The sequence below is a fragment of the Haliotis rubra genome, unplaced genomic scaffold (genome assembly GCF_003918875.1).
Source record: "Haliotis rubra isolate DU_JTF1 unplaced genomic scaffold, ASM391887v1 Scf1643, whole genome shotgun sequence".
Classification (NCBI taxonomy): domain Eukaryota; kingdom Metazoa; phylum Mollusca; class Gastropoda; order Lepetellida; family Haliotidae; genus Haliotis; species Haliotis rubra.
In genome coordinates this window covers 7,715-35,163 of record NW_025765607.1, presented here as the reverse complement: position 1 = coordinate 35,163, position 27,449 = coordinate 7,715, and the positions used below count along the sequence as shown (strand labels likewise).

The following is a 27,449-nucleotide window of genomic DNA, read 5'->3' as shown; positions in this document are numbered from 1 at the left end:
ATAACCTCATAATATAATCCCTATTCACCTATACTTGATGTACACTTAGCATATATGATATACATTCAATACTTATATTAGTGGTGATAACAGCTTCGTACACAATACATGTTTGGCTATATCGAGGTAAACGATTCATATCCAGTATTCACACTGGTAGAGATAAAAACAGCCCTGTCTTCGTTCACAGATATGTAAGTGCCATGACGTGGCTGCAGCATGTCGTCAGTACTTCGATAAATCTGGATTATGTCACAAACAACTTCGGGTAATTCACTTCAGCCAATGTGCTGCCAGTCTGCAATATTCTGGTGGACGGTCGTAAGACCATTTCACACCACAGTAAGTAACCTGGAAGTGACTGCAGGTAACACAAAGATCACTGTAACCTCATCCTTCTTTCATTTTACACAATGACATCTACGGAATCCTGTTTTGGACACAATCAAAGTCAGTTATATAATCATCTGGTGTGTACACTCACCCTGACCTCCTCACTTTTTCCTGGTAGGTGTTTACAAAGTTACTTGGTATTTGCGTTGTGTCCTGATAACTGCCAGTAGCTTTTTTGTATAAGAAAAATATACACCAAGTTGTTATGCATGATCAACTTCCGGTTGTGTTGTTTACGCGGGTCGTTCCACAGGCTGAGTTTTCCTGGTTGTTGTTTGGTATTATACACCCTACAGTAAACGCTGATTCCGATTGAAGGAACGCCTATTGGGATACTGAAGGCTTAAAGAGTGAAATATTTAATGTTCTTGGGTTGTTATTTACCTTTTGGCGGTAACTAATTTACTACTTCAACGTATTGACTTTTCCTCGATTCCCCTAGGCGTCTAGGATGACGTCAGTGTTGTGCTAAATATAGTGTCGAAGATTCTCCAAAAACTAAAGACACAGTTTGCATAACAGTTTGTTGTACCAGTCGGAGCCCCGTCCAACTCTGAAGAAATAAAATGGTTACACCGATGTCCGTCCGTGAAATCAAGTTTTGCTTTGTGGCTGTTGTGAACCTGTTGGAAATCATACACGCTGTCTGTTCAAATCAATTCAGCTGAAGGCACTTGCATATATTATACTACTGAAATTTTGTTGAGATTCACAGATTCAGTCATTCAAATCAACGATGAAATCGTTCGTTTTCGTTCGAGTCACTACACACCCAGATGTTAATTCTGTAGTGCACAGGTATCCTCGTGCCTACTGCAGGACTGGGGATCGGTTCTTCCTGCCCCACTGACACCTCACTAAATCATGACTGATCCCCCTATGTTGCTACCATAATATTATGCCATACTTTTCAGACTGTTCTGTCTCTGTTTATGTACATCTGTCAACGTAATCACCAATTGGATTTGTGTGTTCATTGTGAAAATATATTGCTTATTTGCTTTGCGAAATATTCACTATTAAATACATAATCGACAAAGATGACATAAGCGTAACCAACATGATTTGAATTTCTAACAGTAAACGTGCATGTGGAACTTTATCGTGTGAAGTAATGTGAATATGAAGCAATAACAGGGACGTCCTGTCACAAAGCAAAGTGATGCTATGTCCTGAACGTCGTGTTTCTGTGTCCACAGCTGAAACTCATGACATGATGTTGACTTTGTTCGTATTTCATTCGTCAAGACCTGAAATGTACAGAAGTCAAGGTAATTAAACATACAAATATCACATCAACTGAACATATCACATAAAGTAAACGTATGAAACTCGAACAGAAGGGGAAGCATATGCTTTGGGTTACTACTGTTGAAACACTTAAGAACACAGTTGATCGATGACGATGTAACGCGATTAGAATCACCAGGAGTGTTTCATGGTTTGGTTACCTTGAGGATGTGCCCCAGTGTTCTGATATGGCGATGCCCTGATGGACTCATAGGTCACAGGAGCAGTCTCTGTCACGCCCTCATAGGTACTTGTATCTGCTGCAGCATCCACTGAAGATAAGATTAATTAAATAATATATGTCCAAATACAAATTACACCTCAATTCTTTGAACTGGTTCTTCAACAAGCTGACAATACATCCATGTGAAACATGAGATTAAACAATATGAACCAAGCTGCCCCTACCTTTTGTGTTCTCATATATCTTCAACTGTGTGTACTGTTGTTTTTCAGATCCCTCCTCCACATTTGAATACTGCGCTGGAGCCGCGATCTGATCTGAAACATATTGTAATGATTTAGTGCTAACAGATCGAGAGATGGTTGTAATATCAACTAGAGGGAAACACCCAGCAGCCAGTACATACCTAGAGATGAATATCCTCTGTTGTCCATTTCCACAGGTTCAAGATGGCTGGAGCTACAAAACAACATCAGGTCAGGTTTTTAAAACAATCGGGTGATAAACCTCATAATGTAAAAGTAATATGCTTTAGTTAACCTATTGTAAGTTACTTACTTATTTCGTAGTTTTACATGCAGTGTTTCAGTTAACTGTATTGATATATGGATTACCTTTTTCGTGCAGCTCCTGGAAAACAGGAATAGTAAATATGTCATGGTGGTTGAAACACACTTCACAAATATCAACATGTCGTATCATAAACGAAATGGAGAGACACAAATACCTTTTCTGTAAGTTACTGTGGATGGAAACTATAAAAATACATGCGTTGTACTTATACTATGTACCTTTTAGAATGTTTGCAACTCTGTATCCCTTTCGGTACAGCACCATTAGAACCATCCCTCCAATGAGCAGGGTAAGAAGAAAGGTTCCTATTGTAGCTCCTGCTATTACCCCTGTACCGATGCATGACGCTTCGAGCTTTTCCTGGTCTGGTGGATCTATTATGTAATCAAAACAGCATAAAATATGACTGTCATTTGTGTGCATTTGGGGTTCAATTGAGCCCTGTGCAATATTGTAGTGACAAGCACAAGCCTCGCACAAATCATTAGTGTGTGTGCCAAGCTCACACAACGTTTACTTGGCGTTTCCGGATGTACATTGGTAACGTCATGATACAACGCTGTCGCCACATTAATATGACGTCATTATAAAAAGTTATTTCACACCGTTACAGCAACATTACATACATACGTTGTCAAAACGTCGTGTATCGACTGTTACACAATGTTATGATTCATCGTTTCTTAAACGGTGGTGCGACGTAAACTGTCTCTTTCCCGAAAATTGCAAGAACAAGAGCGTACATCGAATTATTTGTAATTCGGCAGAAAACAAGACGGTAGTGCATTATTTCCATCCAATTAATATACTAAAGACACAGAGACGTAATTTCCATTATTTCTGACATCGTTATTATCACATCACTGTGCAACCTTGTGTCACAACGTAATATCACTGTTGCAAGTTTACGTTGAGGAAACGTTATGCATTGGGCTCCTCACAAGTATGATAATAATGCTTTATCTACAACTTGGTGTCACGAAAGAGTTTTCTGTAAAACCCTTAGGATAAAATTAACTTTGAGATTCGGTCTTCACTATTTATCTGTAGATGCTACCCTTGCAAGCGGTGGGTTGTAATATACATGACACATGATAAATTCCAAAGACGGGTACAACGTATATAGCTCATTTTTAGCTTAGACGCTTCTCGCAATATCTTAGTGACATAGACGTCGGTCTGTAGACATTCCATCAGACCATGCAGTGACTTGATAACATGCATCAATAGAGTCTGACAACCAGAACCAGTTAGTCACCGTTTACAACAAGCAGGGGTCAATGAGGAACCAGTTCTTACCCAGTTCCCCAAGCAGTTCAGTCCCATTGTTATTCACGCCCATCCTCATCACAACAAACCCCGACATAAATGTTTACTGTAATTCCAAAGAATTGCGAAACCATTTGTCTAAATCAACGTTGATTGTGCATATTCATATTTACGCCCTAATATCTGATGATGAATTGATATCTTAGTCTTAGTCTACTTAGGCTACATAATTATATTTATTCAGATATATGGTCATTTACATTCCCTTTGTGAAACACGAAGTGCATTAGCGTACAAGGACTCAGAAATTACTCTTTTTCTGTTCTCTGAATATATACCCAAATAAGAAATTATACATGAAAGATACCCATATATTTCCTTCAGTTGCAGCAAACACGTTTTCCATAAGATACATAGTGTTACCAGTGAGTGATGGTCATGAAGACACACTTACCACCAGCAGTCACCGCTTCTACCAATACATAACTATCAGAATCCCCGTAGTCATTTCTAGCTTGTAGTCGGAATATGTAAATCTCTCCTGGTGTAAGCCCGGTCACTTCAACAACCATCATCTCGCCAGGATCATCATAGGATTTGTACACAGTCCACGTTCTTGTCGCAAACTGAAGATACTCAATTAGAAACGTCTGAGGGCGTCCACCATTGAACCCAGGCAGCCACGAGAACCATATTGACGACGCTGTTGCATTATCCAGATCTCGAAACTGTGTAGGTGTCTGAGGTGGCCCTTACAAGAAATAAACAAATAAAAACGTCATTATTGTAATGTAATTCCATTGGTTGAAAAGTTCAAATAAAAAATGAGGACAATTGTTATGGATATACAACTCATTATTGCTTGACAACGGCATTAGAATCTATGTCGATCGAAACGTCACCTATACAGAATAAACAAGAAGACAAAGTCATCAATATCCCCCGCAATGGCAAAATACTCTTCATGATTATATCTACAAGTTATGATTATGTCAAATATTTAGGTGTGTATATAGAAAAGTGGAAGGAGAGTATTGAAAGGTTTTGTAAAGTCCTGCTCCAGAAAGGACCACTATCACCAATTTCAGTCTATGTCAAACTTGTTGCTATGGAAATGCCAAACATATTTCATTCAGAATTCCAAAACTACCAAAAGGCACCGGTACACCACCAGAGCTATCTATGTGCCAAGTTTGGTGAAGAAATAGTCAACGGTTTTAGAGTTCTGCTCCGGAAAAGTACACCACCACTAATTTCTGTTTAAGTAAAACTTTTTGCCATTGAAATGCCAAAATATTTTATTCAGAATTCCAAAACTACCAAAAGGGACCAGTACACCACCAGATCTATCTATGTGCCAAGTTTGGTGAAGAAATAGTGAACGGTTTTAGAGTTCAGCTCCGGAAAGACAAATGTGCACGGACGGACGGAAAACAGTTGAATCTTTTAAGCTTCAATAGCAAATCTGAAAGCACAACACACCTACAGGCACTACACTGACTGTGTATGTGACTGGACTGCCCACGCCATTGCCCACTGACAGATTGTAGTCCCCGAAGTCCTGCTGTTGGAGGTCAGTAAGATGTAGTCTGGCAGTGACTGAGATGTCTGAGACAGGGCTGGAGGAACCATTGACGTCCTGGCTGGTGCTGTTCGATCTACTCCAGGTAAATGTAGGAAGGGGGTAGGCCAGGACTGACACAGATAGAGTCACGTCACCACCAAGTCTAGCAGGGAACTTGAGTTGCTTGGAAATCGAGTCGTCAAGTCGAGGTGGACCTGGTTAAATTCTGATATATAACTGATATTGGCTCAGGTACAACTACTAGCCCGGTCACACAGGAGGGGTAAGATGAAGATCAAAGTAGCAAATTTATGTACGTACTCGAAAACAATTACAGAGGAATTATTCTGCAGGATTGTTTATGCTTCTTAAATTCATTTTGTGAGTTTGTCAGACATTTGACGATACAGACAAACACATATCTAAAACCAGAAGTGAGTATAATCATAACACTACCATGCGAGCATTGTATCCAAAGGTGTTACTTGTGCCTGCCCATAACGAGTGTGAAATAATTATGGTATAATGACAATCACATGTACCTGTACACATGTAACCACCATTTGCTGAAGTGCAAAGTACTCACACCTGACCAGCAATTCCACCTTCTGGGTGACAGCTGCCCCGATGTTGTTGGTGGCAGTACACGAGTAGTTCCCTCTTTGTCTACAGTCTGCTGACTCCAGTCTATATATTGCTGTCACGGAGTTATCTGCCCTTGTCAACTCCTCAGTTCCATTCAGTAACCTGATGGCTGACTTTGGATTACTATCAATCTGGCATCTCAAGATCACTTCATCAGACTCGTTAACTGTCACTGAGCCACTGTGAGAGTTGACGGTAAAAGTGCTTATGTTGGCTGGATCTGAAAAGAAGAACCACTGTATCATTGATATTGTATCATCTGAAACTAAATGGCTGAACACTGAATTCAATGTGAGGTTTTCCAAAAGAGAAAAAACAGTAAACATACTTATGTCGGCTGGGTCTGAAAATGGGGAACAACTGCATCATTGACATGGTATTGGTTAAAACAAAATGGCTAAACATTTCAATCTGAAATAAGTATGGTATACGGAACATTGACTGTAACACTGTCACCAGTGTAGACTATACACTGACACTGAACATCAACACTGACTGTAACACTGTCAACAGTGTAGACTATATACTTACACTGAACATCAACACTGACTGTAACACTGTCACAAGTGTAGACTATATACTTACACTGAACATCAACACTGACTGTAACACTGTCACCGGTGTAGACTATATACTTAAACTGAACATCAACACTGACTGTAACACTGTCTCCAGTGTAGACTATATACTTACACTGAGCATCAACACTGACTGTGAGGTGAGGTGAAATTGGGTTTAACGTCTTGCTTGAGAATATTTCGCTCATATGACGACGTGCATGCGTGTGTATGTGTATGTGCGGCTGCTTCTACTAGCCCAGACTTAAGCTGGTTTTATAGTGCTAGCTCACTGAGATACCATGCCGCAGTGAAGCATGAATACCCCACTCAGACACAGTATACTGACTCCGTCAACACTGCCTGTAACACTGTCACCAGTGTAGACTATATACTTACACTGAACATCAACACTGACTGTATCACTGTCACCAGTGTAGACTATATGCTTACACTGAACCTCAACACTGCCTGTAACACTGTCACCAGTGTAGACTATATACTTACACTAAACATCAACACTGACTGTAACACTGTCACCAGTGTAGACTATATACTTACACTGAACATCAACACTGCCTGTAACACTGTCACCAGTGTAGACTATATACTTACACTGAACATCAACACTGACTGTATCACTGTCACCAGTGTAGACTATATGCTTACACTGAACCTCAACACTGCCTGTAACACTGTCACCAGTGTAGACTATATACTTACACTAAACATCAACACTGACTGTAACACTGTCACCAGTGTAGACTATATACTTACACTGAACATCAACACTGACTGTAACACTGTCACTTCTCCCGTGTGTGTTGTAAGGCTGACATCTGTAGGAGCCTGTCTTGGATCTGTCAGCTTGTCCCTGGAGCACCGCTCCACTGCTGAAGACGGTTCCATTGTGTAACCACCTGTAGCTACATCCGGGTCTACAGAGGGCGGAGCATAAGATTGATGGAAGAGCCTGGTGTTCTGTCACAGTGTAGGAGGAGGTGGAGGGAGTCAAGGAGATCTGGTAGGGACCGTCTGGAGTAGAGGGTAATGTGGCACTGATACTGTGTGTACGATTTATCTCTATGTTTGCATGAACATGCACTTCCACACATTTAGAAAACACTTCTTATAATTACATGTATTAAAAAATGACAGTGAAAAGACTGACTGAGTGACTGAGTTTGGTTTTCCGCCGCTTTTAGCAATATTCCAGCAACATCGCGGCGGGGGACACCAGAAATTGGCTTCACACATTGTGCCCATGTGGGGATTCGAACCCGGGTGTTCGGCGTGACGAGCCGACGCTTTAACCATTAGGCTACCCCATCGCCCCGACATTGAAAAGAACCTTGAAAACTATACCACAATGAACCAACACAAAATAAAAGCATCAAATGCCTCAGTGATCGGTCACACTCCCACGGTACGTAGTTGCTACCGAGATATGATATACACACTACATATACAATTTTTTTGTGAGTACAGCTTTTAATGTCTAATTAAAACAACAACCTTTAATTGACATTCTCAAAAGTTAGCAGAGTTCATCTTGTCAACTCCATGACACCGAGTGTTCATTGTTTGAGGCCAGTCAAATAAACATCGTCGGGAGGGGGATGGCCTAAAAGTCGGGCCGGGCCGGGCCGGGCCAAGGCGGGTCAAATCTATTATTGGCTAATAAACCCATTAACGAACACCATGCCTACAATTAATCAATGCAACATACACTCATGATAATATTGATCAATCGGGAGCCACAAACGCGTACCATAACAACTTTATTTCGAGTAAATCGGCTAAAACCAAGGAAGACGAGAAGCCTGTGAACTGGCTGACCGAGGCTACGTCCAAAAGTGGAATCGTTAAACGAAACGCGATTTAAAACGTATAAATACTTCAGCCAATTCCGATACACATTTCCGTCGGCCCGAAAATGTTTTTACATCTATATCCAATCACATACCACCCCATAAACTCACTTAAAGCTGGTTTTATAGTGCTAGCTCACTGAGATACCATGCCGCAGTGAAGCATGAATACCCCACTCAGACACAGTATACTGACTCCGTCAACACTGCCTGTAACACTGTCACCAGTGTAGACTATATACTTACACTGAACAGTAGATATAATACCAATCTATGGATTTAAACACAATCCAAGATACATCTGTGAGATATAAGATGCATTTAAGAGCCCTGGCCAAGCCGGACCGAAAGCTTGTGACACTGTGTCTTTGTTGAGTATGTATAGGAAATAGGGCTTCACTTTGAGCAAGGTGTTTGCTTCAAATATATACGCTTTGAGACTCTGTAACGTGAAATGTAGGTAGATATAATACTAATCTATAGATTTAAACACATTTCAAGATACATGAGTGAGGTTTAAGTTGTTTTTTGACAGCACGGGCCAAGTCGAGCTGAACAGAGACCAAACACTTTTGATTGAGGCTATGTTGAAAAATGAGAGACAAGGGCTTCACTTTAACGGAGCAGTTATCTTTACATGTGGCATTTTGTAGCATCACACATTGATATTTAGGTAGATATAATACTAATCTATGGATTTAAACACAAATCAGAATACATGTGTGAGGTTTAAGTTGTTTTTTGACAGCGCGGGCCAAGTCGGGCTGAACAGAGACTAAACACTTTTGATTGCGGATTTTGTTTTCCGAGGATTTCATTTTCCTAAATCGTTGGGAATGGAGAGAGAAAGGGGCTTCACTTTTACTTTACTTTATGAAGTGGTATTTAGGTAGATATAATACCATTTTGTGTTTCATGTGTATTGGTAAATATAAGAATATGCATACGCGCTGGCTATCTGATTTGAGCTGGTATTGTTTACAATGAAAACAAAAATTTTGGTGTTTGTGAATGCATACTTTGTTTGATCCTTTATAACATATACAAAAAGTTTGTGATTTCAAATATTCCTTTTAATATACATAATCATGTCATATTTGCCCATTGACACTCGCCGATATCCACGTCTCTTTAACATAAACATCCTGTGCTGATTCAGCCTGAGACAACAAAGGTTAAATGCTGAACCCCACTATCTTAATTAAGGAAAGAAAAGCAGTCAAAACACTGTCACTTCCTGCCGAGGACACCAGGATGTCACACGCAACCTTCCCTCATAGACATATCAAGGAAAACACATAACAACAAGACAGTGTCTTTTCTACGGGAATCTCGGTATGTAGTCATTGTTGTTGTGTGGGTTTTTTCACCATTAACTATACATTTTCAATCAAACTATGCATTTGTGAAGGCAGGAAGTGTATCGACCCAAATGTGCAGGTTTCGTTTTAATATTCTGCAATCCATTTTTAGTATTACCCGGTGGCCCGACCCGACTTTTCTTGGCCCGACTTTTAGGCCATCCCGCCGGGAGGTGTTGTTACGGTTCGTGAACACGACTTACAGCGTCCGGACTGTGACGCAATTTACTGTTTATTTATACTGATTGGTGACAGCTACGTTCCGGAAACCGAATTTCCGGATTATCAGGGCAAATTAAATAGGCATAGATTGGCAACAAGCTGAAATCGTCGGTGAGGCGAGACATCCGGATTATCGGGGTCCAGACTAACGGGGCTTCACTGCAAAAATATTTCCTTTCGTGACTATAGGACACCAGACAATACAACTTATCTTCTGCAGTTCGGGTAAGCATCAGTTTGTTGAAATTAGGTTTTGCTGTTTCTGTCACAAACTCTTTCTTTGCAATGGGGGTACATTCCTCAGTTATCCCCCTTTACCACTTTACCAATAGATGACGCCAATCACTACGGTCCTAAGTGTACTTACAGTGCATTAATGGTGTTTTGCTGGTCGATTTTAAAAGTGCAGCAATTACGATGCCTGAGACGTGCTGCGCTGCGTGAGACGAATGTAGCGATAGAGAATATATTCCCGTTTCATCTTGCCCAAACACTCCTGTCGCTTAACACCTTGCACATTTTGAAACTCTGTCTCTGACAAAAGTAGCCCACAGTCCTCAGTAGTCCATGAAAAAACCTCATTATCGGTTTAAAAAGCATGATTTCAATAGAAAAATGGCATATATTCATGCATTGTGTATGTATAAATGTGAAGAAGTAGTTACTTTTTACGATTAGATAAGAGTGTTGGTAGTCGTCGTGCGTACTCACACTGAGGCTCCATGTTGTACACCTGGCTCCACTCTGACTCCAGACCCTGACTTTCTCTCGCTCTACATCTGTAGCTGTGACTGTCCCGGAAACTCACTGTGAAGGTGAAGGAGGAACCAGGGGAGGTAACTGTGATGTCAGTGTTGTCCCGCTGCCATGTATAGGTCAAGGTCAGACCATGGTCAGCAGGGACAGTGGTAGAGGTGGAGCTGCAGGTCAAGGTCACTTGCTGGTTGTAGACAGGTGTTGTTGACACTGGTGGACGACCAGGTGATGTGGGTTTGCCTTTCAAAATACAGTATATGTAAATTAGGTGCTTGTACATGTCGATTTATGCAAATTGGGTTAACACAAAACCATATAACCCAAAACGGAATGCGATTGATCATTACAAACACTACACATATCAGTTACATCATTGGTTCCTTGCACACATGCGACATTAACTTACATTACAACAGTTTGTAACTTGGAAATAAAAAATGTATACGGTTATTCTTCCATGATTAGGACAGGCCTTTGCATAAAGTTGCTCTAATTGTATTTATATTTAAAAGAGGTTTAAGCATATTCGATGCGGTACCCAAGGTATCTTATCGCAAATGTAAATTGTTCTACGAAAACAACCTTTTTGCTCTCGGACAACAAGTACATTGCAACCAGTGTAGACGTTCATGTTTATAGATATCCTAAAACTCTGATACGTGGGGATTGGTGCAATAGATTTGATCATCAATTAACTCGACAAACCTAATACACCCGGGCTTTTATTAAATTTCGAATAATCTTTGATTGGTGTAATAATGACACACGTAACATAGCTGAGACATACTATATTTTCATGGGAATATGTATGTTGAATACAAACATGGATGATCCATATTAATCCTATGTTAAACAACAACTAATAAAGTAACCACTCACCCAGGACAACAAGCTTCTGTCCACAGTTCTGTATCACACTAGCGGCCCCTCCAGCCCCACAAGTGTATGTCCCTGCATCTGATGTCTGGATGTTGCTGAGGGTGAAGGTGACATTCCTGGCTGCTCTGTTCCCCTGGTACACCAGTCTAGATGTGTAGTTGGGGGTGGGGCTGAATGTCCCAGTGCCTGTCACTATGAACACAACAACACCAGCAGGACTGAGAGCATAGAAAGTACTTCCTGTCCCCAGACCTCCCTGTGGAATCTCCCAGCTGAACCTGGCTGTGTCAGACACAGCAGACAACACTGGACTGGCACTGGCGGCACCTGATACAACACCTGTAGAGAGAAGTCACTTACGAGGTGGCAGAAACGAAGTAGAATGAGTAAACCGGCATTCAATGTGTATCAGGTAAACAAGGTCTCAAATGTGAACAAAGAACATAATTAAGTTTAACATAAACTCATAAGACAGATATGAAAGACGTACCTGCAGTCACACAAAAAATAGCAACCGAAACTACCTTGACCATGCCTGTTGTCTGGCACCTCGGTGAGATCTGGAGAAAATCGTCATCGTTTACCATAACTACTCTGTATAGTGGTTACTTGTATATATGTAGCAGGCAACATTTACTGTCAATTTTTTATGTTCATATATACTTGTTAACACTGTATGAATGTATAGAAAGCACGTGCGTGCGTTCATGCATGCATATAAGAGTATATAATGTCACATATATAAACAAATTGAGACAATAATGACACAACCCGAATTGTTAATACTCAAGCCGTTATGCAGCGTAAACATAATGCAGAAACTCTCATATAATGTTGTGCGTTGATCCATATTAGGCGACGAAATGTATATGACTTATATTAATGTTAATTGTCAATCAAATGACATTGTTTTTAAAGCCAATTTTTTACTGACGGGAAGTCTAAAGATGTCCTGCGTTCATATAACTAGTTTATAATGTGCATATCTACATCAAAGCTCATACAAAACGGTATATGGACCAAGGGACGCAACTCTACTTAGCGGCTGGCTCACACACGAACCGTAAACAGACTTTGTTGTACACAAACTGTACTAAAACTGTACGTAACTCGTTAAAATGTTGCATTTAATTAACGCTACATTAGCAATGCATTATGCTATTGACACGTATGTATAGCTACAGAGTTATGTAATTAAGGAGTTTCGATCCACCAGTGGTCTGTTATATTTTGCAGACAGGTTTCAAACAGACACGGTTGTATTTCAGCAGTGATATAAGGATATGGACCACTCAGACCAATAAGAAGTTACGGTTCACATTCTATACATTATACATACCAGCTGAGACTTCGGTGTGTCCAGGATGTTATCGTCCTGTCTGACTGGGGAACGTAACACGGAAGTAGAGTACCTGTGTACATGCACATCGCCCATGACAAACTAGTTCGGCTGTGTCTAAATATAGTTCAGTATACCTCTACCGTCTCAAACATATATACATCTGAGGCGGTCGTGAGATAATAACATATCGTAGTCAATTTATGTATAGATACGTGCCAATTTATGACTCTTATGATACTTTTTTCAAGACAGGCCAACCTGTTCAGAGAGAAAAGGAGCTTCCTATGTATCGTTGTAATCATAAAACAAGACGATTGTAATCGCATCTTTCTGTTTTATTTTGGAGATTGGATCTTACCTAAGTTACTCTTAGAGCTTTGTCAACCTTTATGTCAGTTTAAAGACTTAACCACCAGGAAACAGATCTATACACACCCCGTAATATCATTATAGGCGGATAATTGTAACATTGTTGGATACAGTAATCATTTTCATTTCTAGACACTATGATTCAGAAATAATATCAATTGGCAAAACATGTAGAACATCTTTGATGGGCATTTTAGAATCACATTACTTGCTTGGCAACGACAGTAGAATCGATGTCGAAACGTCGCTTTTGACAGAACAAAAACGTTGTATATCAATCATTCTGAATACACGTATACTAAATGGAAGTAAGATAAAGTACATAGTTTTATTTATTTGAGTCCTGTACAATACAAATAATACACTAACGAAAAATATAACTGTGCCTCACATAAAGTTCAGTAACAAATATTTATTCCGAAATTAAATGCTGTATAATTTTGTACACATTCATGAAATTACTTTCTCCGCTTTAAGGTCGTGAGTTGCAAGTAAAGATCCGGGTAAGATTTGGTCTTCAGCAACCCATGCTTGTGCGTAAACGAGATCGGAAGTCAGGTTCGCTGACTTGGTTGATATATGTCATTGTATCCCAGTTGCGTAGACCAATGCTCATGGCGGTGAACACTGGATTGCTTGGTTCACACTCGGTTATTTACAGAACGCCGCCATATAGCTGGATAATTGATGAGTGAGGCGTTAAACAGCAAACAAACAAAGCGTTACAATGCCATTGTCCATTGTATGTAAAGCAAACACGTTCACAGTGAAACCCTTTGTCATCTCAACATGAGTTTTGATCTAAAGAATAGAATTATATGTATCTCAGTACCGTTTAATAATGTTAGATTCCATCCGTCGGTCCGGACTGTCATAAACATCTTAAGGTTATTTAAGCTTTCATAAAAACCCTTATCCTAGGATCATTAAAGCAACAGAAGTACATGAAACATGCCACCAACAGCTGTGATCAATTGACAGGTGTAGCGTGATACTCAAGGGCACTTGGACTCCGGAGTTTACAGTGGTGTCTATAAGAATGGACATCTCACCCGAAAGAGAAAAGAACAAGGTCATATTTTACTGTATGGTTTCATTAACACCAAGTTCAAGAATGACTCAGTATCAAAGATACTATGCGTAGCTTATCTACCGTGAACATATTTATTGAGACCAATTCAACACTTAGAAGATTATCTTTGGATTCATCATGTCATGATACAAAATAATATCATGATACAGATTATATACGAAAAGATCTCGACAGACTCGCAACGTTTATATACAAACATTTACCAAATATATTGATCTAGTAATCTTTATCAGACCATGAATTTTAGATTTCCATATTCATATGATCCACTCATGAGCATGAACATATGAACTATATCATAAGCATGTGTTTATGAATCAGTATCACACAGTGAAGATTCCAGGGCTTGGCGAACAGGTAAATGTTTCCTCTCCCGTAGGTTCCCCACTCGTGGACACCATGTACGCACATTGTCAAAGACCACTTCCCTGTCTGTGTCGTCCTTGGTGACAGTCAACAGAGATGCAGAGGGAGTCCATGTGCTATGATGGTAAACCACTCATGTCAACAGATACGGTTAGTCATGGCAGTGGTCTAATTTACAACGCTGCTGTTAACAATATTCCAGAAATATCACGGCGAGGAAAAAGAAATGGGCTCCCTACATGGTACCTATGTGCTGAATCGAACCCGTGTCACGAGCAAACGCTTTAACCACCAGGCTACCCCACCGCCCCATGTCGACATGAAATACAAACGACTGATTGTGACTATTATGCAGATCTTTCAATTCCCTCAAATGTCACAGTGAAGCGAACATATGACAGAACATCACACACAAAATTATGATTTCCCTTCTCGACAAATGAGCATCGATTAAGCACCAGCTGTATGCAAGGGTACATTTGAACATTTAACAGGCGTTCATAGCTAAAGTATTAAGAATTAATTATTCTTCACAAGGCACACGAAACAATACGCGATGGCAAGTTTTTGGATTGCATGACGCAATGATGTCTTGATGCAACATTGGTGCTAACTTGATGGTAACAAACCGGTCTTTGGTCGACCTTTGAGGAAGCACGTACCTACCGGTAAAAATAAGGGATGATCCAAGACACTGAAGATCGAGGAGTAGCAATGACCACGATGACCCTGACCTAATTCGTCTGACAAGGCGCGATCGCATGACCGAAGAAATTTCGACAATGGAGAGTGGGAGTATATGTTAGGTTTGTTCTCTAAGGCCACAGTGTTTTCTGGCTCTCTCACGTGAACTATTCTGGAAAGTAATACAGGACAATAATCTTTAGCAACAGTGTTATCTGGACCTCTTACCGCATTAGTATTGCTGCCGTGACCATCTGCCAACCTCCGACCAGCTATGATGTTATTTGAATCTACATGAATGTCTACATTCTTTAATATTTACCGTGATGCAGTTTCATACCTTTTTCAACCAAAATTCTTTTGACCTAAATGTTTGACGAACTCACTCTTTAACATGAGACAATAAATCACTGGTGCTATGTTATTGGATTTAGTGACTGCTTGACCGTTTGCCAAAAAGAAAGGCAAGTGTTTGATTGACGATTTGACCTGTGAGTGTGTGGATGTTGATGGCGCGACAATCAACTGTATGACGATGGTCAACCCTGAAAGGGTAAAGGTCACTGTACTTGTCTGGACAGTGCCTAATTTGATATCCTTCTTGCCAATGGAACACTGCGATACTGTACCACTTGACAGTAGAAGCAATTTAACAGTCAAAGGTTACACAGGTTAAGGTCAATGGGTGCCACTCAGTAAGTTCCACTTTCTGGTTGGTGAATGTTAGGGAGGACCGGGACTATCCTCAGTAGCTCCAGGAGGATATCTCCCAAGCACCTGTGAGACTGAGAGTGACAGAAGACATGTTCTCGCCATATGCCAAACACGTCATGCAGGATCTTAGTCTGAGAAGGACCACCGCTGAAAAGTTCATCCCCGGTCTTCAGTCCAAATCAAAGTATATGATCCATTAGCAGTATCTAAAATTTGAAGATTAAGATTGACCAAAGTCCACTGGATGCTCCAATTCAACCGAGAATATGAGCTGAAAGAATACGTTGAATTTTAACCCCGCATAGTGTAGGTTCAGGATTCACTTTGAAACAGGATTGAAATTGATAAAGAATTCACCCTTCGGCGTATTTTTCGTGGATAATTTACGCAGGTACGTGGATGTGAAGTTAGTTCAAGGATAGAAGAGGGCCTGATTTGGTCAAACGCTCATTTCACGTCCTGAGTATATTTCAACGACAGGTTGGTAGCAGTACACAGATTGCATTTGTATTTGAATTCCATTTTAAAAGTATCCAAGATTTAATTCTACTATTTCTACTAAAACTGCATCACATCTGTTGTGGATCAATACCCCTACCGATTCCTTGTGCTACATCATGCCCATTGGTAACATCTGTGAAGTCATGATGAAAGACTTATTCGACATTTCTGACTTTCCGCCTGTAAACTCCCTCTATTCACTGAAAACAGTAACGTTCTCGAAAAGATGAGATGCATCCCATCCCTATTCTGAAGTATACTGAAAAAGTGGAGAATAGAACCCGGGTCTCCGGCGTCACACACACACGCACGCACACACGCGATCATCCCCTCTTATCTAAATTAGCAAAACTGATGACGCATGACAATTGAAAGTTCTTCATTTATTGGGTGTTTCAAGATATTTTAAGCTCTTCTTGTTTGTGTCTCCCAATACATTGCTCCGGTTGATATTACAGAGGTAGCTAGTGTCACAAAGCACGTGTTCAACAAGGGTGAAGTGCCTCTTCGACAGTTTTATTGGCTTTTGTAGAGTTACGAGGGCCCCTAAAACGTCTTGTACCTGTAGATGCACTGTATCCGTACCAACTATTGTAATTCACAAGATAACTGTAAGGTCTGCAAACGAAAAAGAGGGTTGTTCAAGTTCATGTTCGTCTACAAATTTTACCTTGTTAAGCCAAAATGCTTCTTTTCCCTATTACTATGCTATTTTTTTCTTTACTCTGGATTCAGTTCTTGTTTCTGTAGGAAACAGTTACAGTGGAATGTTTAGACCCGGCGGTGATTCTTCGCTCAAACGAAAGATAGCCTATAATGTGTTGGTTTCATTGCGTTCTTTATATGTCCAGCTCCTTGGGAAAGGGCATAAGGCTGAAACTGTCGAACCGTTCATGGTACAGGACCGAGCAGTTAAATAACAGGTATAATCATGTAACGTGTATTTTCACCCTCATCTGTAGTTTTATTCATAGGATCCTAGTGATTTCTTTGCAGATTGATTTTTTTTCGGGGCAGCAATTATATTTCTTTAATCATTTCCTGAGACAGATTGTTTACAATATTTTAACCAACTGAAACAACTTGTCAGGTCAATTTGACTAGGTATGATGTATACATATACAATAATCCAAGAAAAACCGGGAGATAACAGGGCATGAATAGTCAGCGAGGGAGCTATTAGATAGCTCAGGAGTTAAGACATTCGCACGCTACTTGGGTGTTTATTCTTTGTGAAGCTGATCTTTGAGAGTTTTAGGTCTGGGTGAGGAAAATACAAAACATTGTTACTTCATTTCTTCCACGCTTCCTGCCCCTGTAAATAGATGATGGCAACTGAATGAATGAATGATATATCTATAATTATCTGTAATTATTTTTCACCAGATGCTTCTTTTTATTCAATTTACAATTTTCTAATCACGCTCAACAGTTTAAATAAATGTGCATGAAAGCGAAACATGTATGAAATTGTTATCTACAGGAATATCGCTCATCATTTCATCAAATTTGCACATATGTACCAGGGGAAGTTTAGCAATCTTGAACGTGACAGGCAGGTGGTGTCACTTACTTTGTATATATATTTCAGGGGTGAAGGTGGTTGTCATTCACATTGTACATACTTCTCCATGAACATCATCATCAGCCCCCCTAGCCATAAATTATAAACGGTCTTGTATGATACTTTAGTACTTTACGTTGGAGGAAGTAATTGTTTCTTCTATTTCTGGAACACATTGTTGTTCACCTGACTATGGCGTCACACAACAACTGTGTCAGTAGAGATACCAAAACATAGCTAACCATATACAGGTGACTCTGTAGATATACAACAAGCTGTAGTTAGGCTATCAGAACTGTGGTTCAGAATTAGGCAGATGTACCCAGACTCCCACGCCGAGGTGTCAAAAACATTCATGTTGTGTTTGCACACCCTTTTTCTTGGGTAAGAGTTCGGCAACAAGTTTAATATTTCTTCCTTGTAGGTCAGGCCGGTTGGTGGTAAAAAACTGTTTGTGGACTTCTGACACCGCGCTCATTTTCTTCCGGGTTGTGAATGCATGATTAATATACGGGTGAGAAATAAGCTGATCATGCTCTTCGTTTTGCATTAAAAGGGAGATAACTGATATCTATCGACAGGGCGATACTGTCTTTGTCAGCTGGGTTATTGTGAGAAGACCCACCTATGTGGTAGGCTGAATGCAGCTTGCACAAATGACCCTGATATGATTTCTGTGTGAGCCAACGCACCTTATCACATTGAAATGTTATCTATGTGTTATACTTGTCCCGTGCTCTACCCCGCCCTTTGTACCGCATGGTGAAGGGTGTTTGTCAGCCGTTACGCGTAAATATCACTGTATCACGACTGACTGACTGAGTTTAGTTTTACGCCGCTTTTAGCAATATTCCAGCAATATCACGACGGGGGACACCAGAATTGGGCTTCACACATTGTGCCCATGTGGGGAATCGAACCCGGGTGTTCGGCGTGACGAGCCAATGCTTTAACCACTAGGCTACCCCACCGCCCCCACTGTATCACGAGGTTTGCTGCTCGTTGGTAGGCAATGACAAACGTAACGTCATAAAAATAAACGCTCAAAAACTTAGTATATGGTAATTGACAGACACGTATTACTGGATTACACTTTTGAAGTGATCGAAGTACTCGATAGAGTACTAAACACAGAGTCAACTTACCAGCGTTCATACATAGCTCAAATAACATGGTTTCTACAAAATTCGAAATGAGAATCCGACCGTAAAGTGCTAAATTATAGAATCCTAAAGGGACACTGTCGCACAGTTGCCTTTTAATAGTGCAGTGGTAAGTCGTCTGCCTATCACGCTGAATGCCCAGGTTCGATCCCCGGTGGAGGCACCTAGGTTTGGGTCCCGAGGTAGGCACAGCTGTCTCTAATCCTTGGACAAGTTGTCTAGATCCACATTGTCTCAGTTCACACAGCTGTAAATTGGGTACCCGTGAAGATGTGCTGGCAATGTCAGTGTATAGTTCGTTGCGCATAACAGGCAGCATGGCTGTATGATCCCGCGGGAGTTGAAAAAGGTTTTGGAAAGTACGATAGTGTCCTATGATAGTAATGTACGTAACGCCGTAAACAGGCAATGTGCATGGATATGAGCGCCATATAAGCGAATAAATTACTATTACTATTACTAGTATTGCGCACGTGTAGTAAGTGAATCTACGCATGCTCGGGAATAGTTATCCTCTCTCTTTAAACCTCTTGTGGTCTTTTGTTACCTCCATTAGTTCTTAACATATTGTTTGCGTATCAATGGCACTGAGGTTTGCTGCTCGACAAGTTTGTTCATGTGTGTATGTTGGTGTCGTCTCTAATAGACGGTCTCCTACAACTTTCAAGTCGATGCGTATGATGGACTTGCCATTTTAGACGGCGCAATTCGCTGTGCAGAGCTGCGTCTCTGAGGTGCAAACTCTGAACCTGGGTTCGAATCCTAGCACTATACACATCACTTTGTGCCTTCCTCCGATATCTAGCAGACATACTGTGAAAACCTGAAATATTGTTCAAGACGACATTAAGATTTAGTCTACGTATCAGGCGAAGGTATGTCACATTAGTCGCAGGGAGTCCTTGGATGGGTGACCGTGTTCGGCAACTTGGTTCCCGAATGTTTTGAGGCCTGCTTAGATCCTGCCCTACACTGAAGCACATACATGTGGTGTCTCTTTTTGGGAGTGAAGTTGTTCCAAATACGACTTCACAGCCAACAGCTGATAAATACCAGGTAGAATCAACGAGCACATTAAATTCAGTTTGAGTTGTAAACTCCCAAGGAGTGATAATGGACTTTGGACTTGACATTCAGCATAAACAAAAGGCCTTACAAATGGGCTTATATTGCTGTCATGAATATTAACCCCACTCGCTCTCACATAAATTTGTCTCGCTGAGTGGAAATTTTTAATCGAGGGTTTAATTTTTTTGTTGTTCTTTTTTTTGATTTGGCATTTTATTCGCCGCTATGTCATGTTTGCCTTTCCTTCAACATGATGAAATAAGTGAAATTGTTCAGAGTGGCGTTAAGCTATGCTCACTCACTCACTCACTCATGATATCCTTTTCGATGTACACAAAGACAGTACTGAAGCTTTTTTCAAGCACGTACTCACAGTGAAGTGTACAGTTCGTCTTCAGGAAATAGTAAAGCACACGCACGCACGCACACGGATACAAATACGCGCATATAACCACCCAGTCAGTGTTACGTACTGTAGCCTGATTTTGCCTTCTACGACAGTCTGTCGTGGAACATAACATATTCGCTCATAACATATTGAAAAGCATGCACAACAAGCAGAGACATACACACATAGGTACAAAAGAACGAATTTCTACAAGTTCTGTTCCCTATTGTAGCCTTTCCGAGCCTACAATGAACCATGGTGCGTAAAGCGTCTTGGTACTGTATTTGAAACTCACACACGCCCACACAAATGCAAACGCACTCACGTATAAGCTCGCTTGCGTAGCCATGGTATATAGACCGCTTACATGCAACACACTTTCTCCATTTTTTCGTTGTCTTACGTCCTGTAGCTTTCTCGATCCTTTGTTTCCAGGGAACATCGGTATCCAGGTCGTCTACACACACATTATTAAAGAGAACAGGCACAACTACCCACCCAATCTCAGCTACGTACTGTAGCCGCCTCGATTCTGTGCCAACATTGAACCGTATTGTGAGTGAGAGAGTGAGTATTGTTTTAAGCCGCTTTTAGCAATATTCTAGCAATATCACGGAGGGGGCACCAAAAATTGGCTTCATATATCGGACCAATATGGGGAATCGAACTCGGTATGTAATATGATTAAGGAAAACACTAAGGAGACACTGTACACGATCCGGATACATATGATATATATGATCTGGACACATGATCAATATCTTATCAACTGTAAACACGCAGTAGGGTAATACCAGAGCGTACGATGTTTTGTGTTACATGACATCGGTGCAAAATGCGTCTTTGTCAGTCACTAATATATGCGAGGCCCTCAATCTACTCAGGTATCTCACGACGCCATGATTTTTTGGTTTGTTATGGTGTGCTATACCGTAGCTATGGCGACATAAACAAACAACATACATTAACTCACATATCTTGTTAATTACAAGACAACTGATCCGTACCAGAAACATACTGAGAACCAGTTGTGAATTGCCAAATGACTGTATTTGAAGTTTTTTTATGAATTGCAATAAATTCAACGTGCAGACACGAATAAACTTGTTCCTCCTTCATCATACCAACTTCTAAGAGTGAGCGAGTATCGTTTAACGCCGCTTTTAGCAATATTTCAGGCGGGGAACACCAGAAACCGTCTTCACACATTGTACCCGTGGGGAATCGAACCCGGGTCTTCAGTGTGACGAGTGGACGCTAGTAACCATTTGGCTACCCCCCACACATACACAACATACACACACACACCAAACACCACGACCCCCACCCCCGCCCCGCCACTTATTATCATGGAAAGTGTCACCCTGTCTACTCATCTCATTAGGTTTTTAAGAGTACGTTCTTCTCTGTTCCGTAGGGGCGGTAGGGTAGCCTAGTGGCTAAAGCGTTGGCTCGTCACGTCGAAGACCCGGGTTCAAATCCCCACATGGGTACAATGTGTGAAGCCCATTTCTGGTGTCCCCCGCCGTGATGTTGCTGGAATATTGCTAAAAGCGGCGTAAAACCAAACTCAGTCAGTCAGTCAGTATCTGTTCCGCAGCGGTATTATGTAGAATAGTGTTCCATATCTACAGGGCATTACGCATATTGTCTCATGTCAGGGTTGTTGTATATATAGACCAAATGAATGATAAGCATGCATTTTGTAGTTAATTTGCACAATATGTTAAATACACAAACGAGTAGATTATACTTAGTTCTGCATAGAAAATTGGACTTTTATACAAAATAGTTGTTCAACCAAGTTTCTGAGATCTTCAATATTTAAGCCATGCACACTATCAACCTGCGACTTGTGTTTCAAAATGGGCCGCATATTCCATAAATAAATATATTGAGACCAGTTAAACACGCTCTTCATTTAATATATGGTCGTTGCTACAGCCTAAACTGCGTCATGGCATCTACTATCAAGATAAATGTTTTCATATGGGGCAGTAGGGCTACGGTCACCTATCAACCGCTGACCATGCAAACACCTGTTGTAACACTTGGGTGCCAGGTGTATGTCTTGCTTTAGCGTTTGCATAGTTGATGTAGGAACGTATTTCATCTTAACCGGAACAACACCTATATGTATACACATCACATGAAGCCACATTTTATATAGCACATTTATTACAAGATGACAATTTCGTTTTCATATTTATTTACCGGTTTAACCTGGAAAAAATAAGAAATAGTTTGTTCAGTTCATGTACACACGGAAAACAGTGTCGAAAGACCCTCTATTTGTTATAATATCAACATGCAACTATTAACTATAGCAAAGGGAACTCATCCAAACCTCAAATTTCTTTAGAATCTGAATAAATTAACCATGGAGGATTATTTTACTTACCAATCTAAAAGAACGAACACACTGCAGTTTCTTCAAAAAGCAAACCTGGTGAAAACTTGAATCAGATAGTAGTGCTGATAACCGTGGACATTTTCAAGATTCTGGCGTGCAATCAAGAATCACAAACCGAGCACTATGTCAATATCTGGTGTAACATCCGTCACCTCCGAAAATTGCAATAATTCCAAGCAGTGACTATCAGAAGATGCGATGTTGTGTGTTCTATTCTTGATGGAGGACTTGTTCCAATATGTTTATTCCTTGTACTGGGGGATCTCTGTGGCGTAAACCACGACCCATAATGTCCCAAGCATTTATCTATGTCTTGAGATCTGGACTACACGAAGGCCAAGGTAGATTTGCTACCGCCTCTTGTCGGAAGAAGTGTCCAAAGGCACGTGCACGATGTGATCTAGCTGTTGTATGGGGTTGGGGGGTTGGGGTGGTTCACCTTAGTGGTCCGTGATTTCTATTCAATTATCTTATGAGTGGTATGAGTTTGCCGACTCGAGTGTTCACAGGACAAACTAATGCTTAGTCTCTGAGTATATATAATTTTGATAATAACCAACAAGCCCGTTTAAATTGAAAAGGATCCCTAAGGACCCCAGAGATTCAGAACCTGAGGAAATCTAGACTTGTTTTATTTAGGGTTTTAGCACTGCAGAGAGGGCATGTGGAAGGAGGGAAAATAATGTGGTTCAGGGACAGTGAGACAGAATAAGCATAGGTATTCAAAGTAGAATTAATATCACACAATGAGGGGGAATTTAGCTGCTATTTATAAGGTCAAAATATCACAGCGCATTTTGTTAAATCACTAGCCAGTTTAAAATAAGCTGTCAAACAAGGAACAAGTATTTTACATATCTGTCAACAATAAACGGTTGTAGCTTTTAAATTTCACGTGAACCTGTATATGCGTGAATGGGGCCCTGTCTATAGGCATTAATACATAACACTATGCTATTTTGCATAGCAGAATCGCTTGCTCACTGAGCCGTCTCTGAAGAGACATGTGACAGCTGTGATTGGATGAAAAAGTGTAAGGTGTTATGTTTGTTAAAAGCACCAGCATCCAGTCATTAAAACTGACCACCATTTTTAAGTATTTAATGCTGTCATTTGTATCAATTATGCGTGTACAAATTATGTTCAAGTAGGTGACAGTTGGTGCGGACCTGGGAGGGTTGATGTGTTAGCTTCCTGTGCTCGCAAAGTTATCCGGTTCAAGTTGACCAGAAATTGTTTTATTGTAAGTTAAAGGTCAGACTGTAATCATGTGTGCATGGTTGTTGATTATTTTCAGCGTGGTCACAAACGGTCAGCTTCCGCTGTTTAAAGGTCAGACTGTAATCATGAGTACATGGCATGGATAATTTTCAATGTGATGTTGAATGTATGCTGACAAGTGGTCAGCTTCCATTATGTAAGGAGACAAGTGTCTGACCGGAATTATTGACAGTAAATAGTAAGCAGTTCAGGACAGATGGTCACTGAATATCTCAAGTAGTTTGGTTGTACAGCGATGAAATGATTTAGCATTTGTCATATATAATACTGAATAAGAAATATGTGTTCTCCTGTAAAACTTTCACTTTTACTCAACATTTTAAAACTTTTACTCTCAAATTGCAAACATGAAAAACACCCATCTTATGTCCATGTTTATGACACTTATTTGACATCATGTGACACATAGGTTACTCACATGCCGTTAGTCGCCTTTTACGACAAGCATGGGTTACTGAAGGGTAGCCTAGACCTTCATGGGTACAATACATTTAAAAACAAGAAAGATATACAGATTTCATTGTTTATTAGCTCAGTTTCAAATGAGTAGGCTTTAGGATAGGAGCTCACCCAAATGTCTACTTTACCTGTTGTGCTAATTGTATTATTGCCCTTCCTCAACGTCCGGCCCTTCACTCTCTACATCAGATGTCATGTCTTCATAATCATCATCAATTAAGTCTTCTACCCAAGATTTATATTGGTACAGTTTGGAAAACACGTCATGATACATATCATTTGTATCTTTTACTCGTTTCAGTATTCCTTGTGTCTTTGGTCCATACTACATATGGTACAGATAAGTAATAAATCGGGCATACGTCTCTTTAAACGTGCTCCAGATGAATTTCTTCAGTTTGGCTTGAATCATGTCTTTGTTTATACTTCTTTTCATGTACAGCTGTCGTTTCTCATCCGAAAAGTCTTTATTTACCTCACACGTCCGTGAATACATTCGTTTTATACCTTGCTCCTCGAGATCAACTATGTTATTTTTCCTGTTGCCATGTGTGACATCTTTTAACGATTCATCATCCTCATCAGTTTCCATTTCAGGACATTGTTTATCGTGTAAATGTCTTTGTAAGTTGTGGTTATTGCTAAACAAGTGACCACAATAGTCACAATCTGACAGAGGACATGGTCTCTTCACAAGAGAGAAGTTGTCGTCTTCCTCCCACTTCCTTTTCACTTAGGGTATTCCAGGTGGACCCACTGAAGACTTTTCAGGACACCAGTTTCTTCTGTGTTTTTGCAAATCATGCACGTCTTGAAACACGAGTCCACAGTCATCACAAGATGGCATTGTTGGGAGGTTTTCTTCACACATCTGCTCACTCTGAACGTCTAACTCGGACTGAATTGTCCTAGCTTGGAGGCCTCCTTTTAAATTAAATACGTTGGGACAAAGTCGCAAATGGGGAGGTGTTTGGGGTTTTTGATCTACCAACAAGTAGCCATAAGGCTTCTGGGTGGCCCTTTGAAATGGCTCCATGAAGTGGTCTGTGTTACCTGGAAACATTTGCCTCGCCAAAGTCATGATGGGTTGTTGGTCAATAGGGTTGTTGAACAGAAGCAGATAATGACAGTTTCTTCGTTGTGTGGGATCCTTACTGTAATAGAAATTCTGGTTCAAGGATATCACTGAGAGATTACGATGATGACTTCCTTCGGTAAAAAAAATCTGTAATGCGTGGATCTTTGCTGGCAGTAGACATTAAGTCATCGAGGATAACCACGTTCACAACACTGGGGTCCAGAAATGCATCCTTTTCGAGATCAGAAGGAATGCCTTGATGAAATTTCATAGGGATAAACATGGGTTTGAATGGCATTATAATGGCTGCCATCGTTTGTAGAGCCATATAATACGTTCAGGATAAGGTTTAATGTTCATTCTTTCTAGAAGCTGTTTCACTAAGTAGGTTTTCCCACAGGAGGTGGGCCCTGAGACGATCATGGTGAATGGACGTTGCAGCCTTGATTCTTCCAATGACTGGGTAGTACTTTCTGGTGAATGTGGTTGCACTGGTTGCTGCTGCTGTAGTTGCTGATGCTGATGATGATGTTGCCAAGTTTGCATTAATGAAAGAGGAGGTCCATGAGGTGGAGGTGATGCTTGTGGTGGTGGTGGTGATGGTGGTTGAGGAGGAGGAGAGAGTTGTTGATGTGGTTGTGGAGGAGGAGGAGGAGGAGGGAGTTGTTATGTTTCTGTCTTCTATGTCTCAACATATTGTCTGTCCTGGAAAAAGTCTGGTAGCACACGGGACACGTTGTTGACTGCATGGTGGTCCGAGTCTAAATGGCAGGGAACCATGTCTACTGACTGCTTTTATCTAAAAAGTCGTCTTCCATTTCTTCATGGGAATCTGATAGGAACTTCCAACTTTAGATCCCCCTTTCTTCTGCATCTGAATAAGAGCCTTGGTTTGTTCGACCACTTGTTGAGTAGGGGTAACGAAATTAATCTTAGGTTGTACTGAGGTTTCTTTTGGTTTATCTTTCTTCCACTCTGGATCATACAGTTCCAAATATCGATCGACAGACATTATGGGAGATTTTTCTCCTCAACGCATTATAGAATGATAAGGATCTCCTTTCCCTTCAGCCCTGAGCATGTAAAATCGTGTCCACTGTCCACGGCTAAATGAAGTTAGATAGCCCTTGTGGCCTGTTATTTAGATATCTTCATTGACCTTGGGCTTGGTGTAGCTTTCAACATCGCTGCCAGGATGGTCATACATGCTCTTTTCCCGGATTGACAAACCTAAGACGGGTGTACCAGATGTACTAAGCCAATGCTCTATCAAACAACCAGGCATTTTGAATGGCCTCATCTCTAAGTGCATTGACAAACTGTGGTTTCAAAACAAATGCTACGATAGGCATGTTACTGGCAAAAAGACTCTTCCACATACTGTCTGTCGTCCAAAGGGGGT

At 40.6% G+C, this 27,449-nt stretch overlaps 1 protein-coding gene across 2 annotated transcripts; it reads right to left on the bottom strand.

The window, feature by feature from the left end:
• Positions 1 to 383: 383 nt before the first annotated feature.
• LOC124271925 (protein turtle homolog B-like) lies at positions 384 to 13,034 on the bottom strand. Of its 2 annotated transcripts, XM_046707100.1 has the most exons (14): positions 12,904 to 13,034; positions 12,055 to 12,124; positions 11,565 to 11,903; positions 10,641 to 10,925; positions 7,253 to 7,510; positions 5,860 to 6,138; positions 5,192 to 5,488; positions 4,164 to 4,460; positions 2,659 to 2,814; positions 2,482 to 2,497; positions 2,274 to 2,326; positions 2,092 to 2,184; positions 1,845 to 1,955; positions 384 to 1,643 (listed from the first exon to the last, which is right to left on the bottom strand). In XM_046707100.1, the coding sequence occupies exons 1-14, from the start codon at positions 12,997 to 12,999 to the stop codon at positions 1,630 to 1,632; spliced, it is 2,364 nt and encodes a 787-aa protein (XP_046563056.1). In that variant the 5' UTR covers positions 13,000 to 13,034; the 3' UTR covers positions 384 to 1,629. The 2 variants fall into 2 exon arrangements, with proteins under 2 accessions (XP_046563056.1, XP_046563057.1); XM_046707101.1 differs by lacking the exons at positions 384 to 1,643; positions 1,845 to 1,955; positions 2,482 to 2,497 and having other exon boundaries at positions 2,139 to 2,184.
• Between the last annotated feature and the right edge of the window lie 14,415 nt (positions 13,035 to 27,449).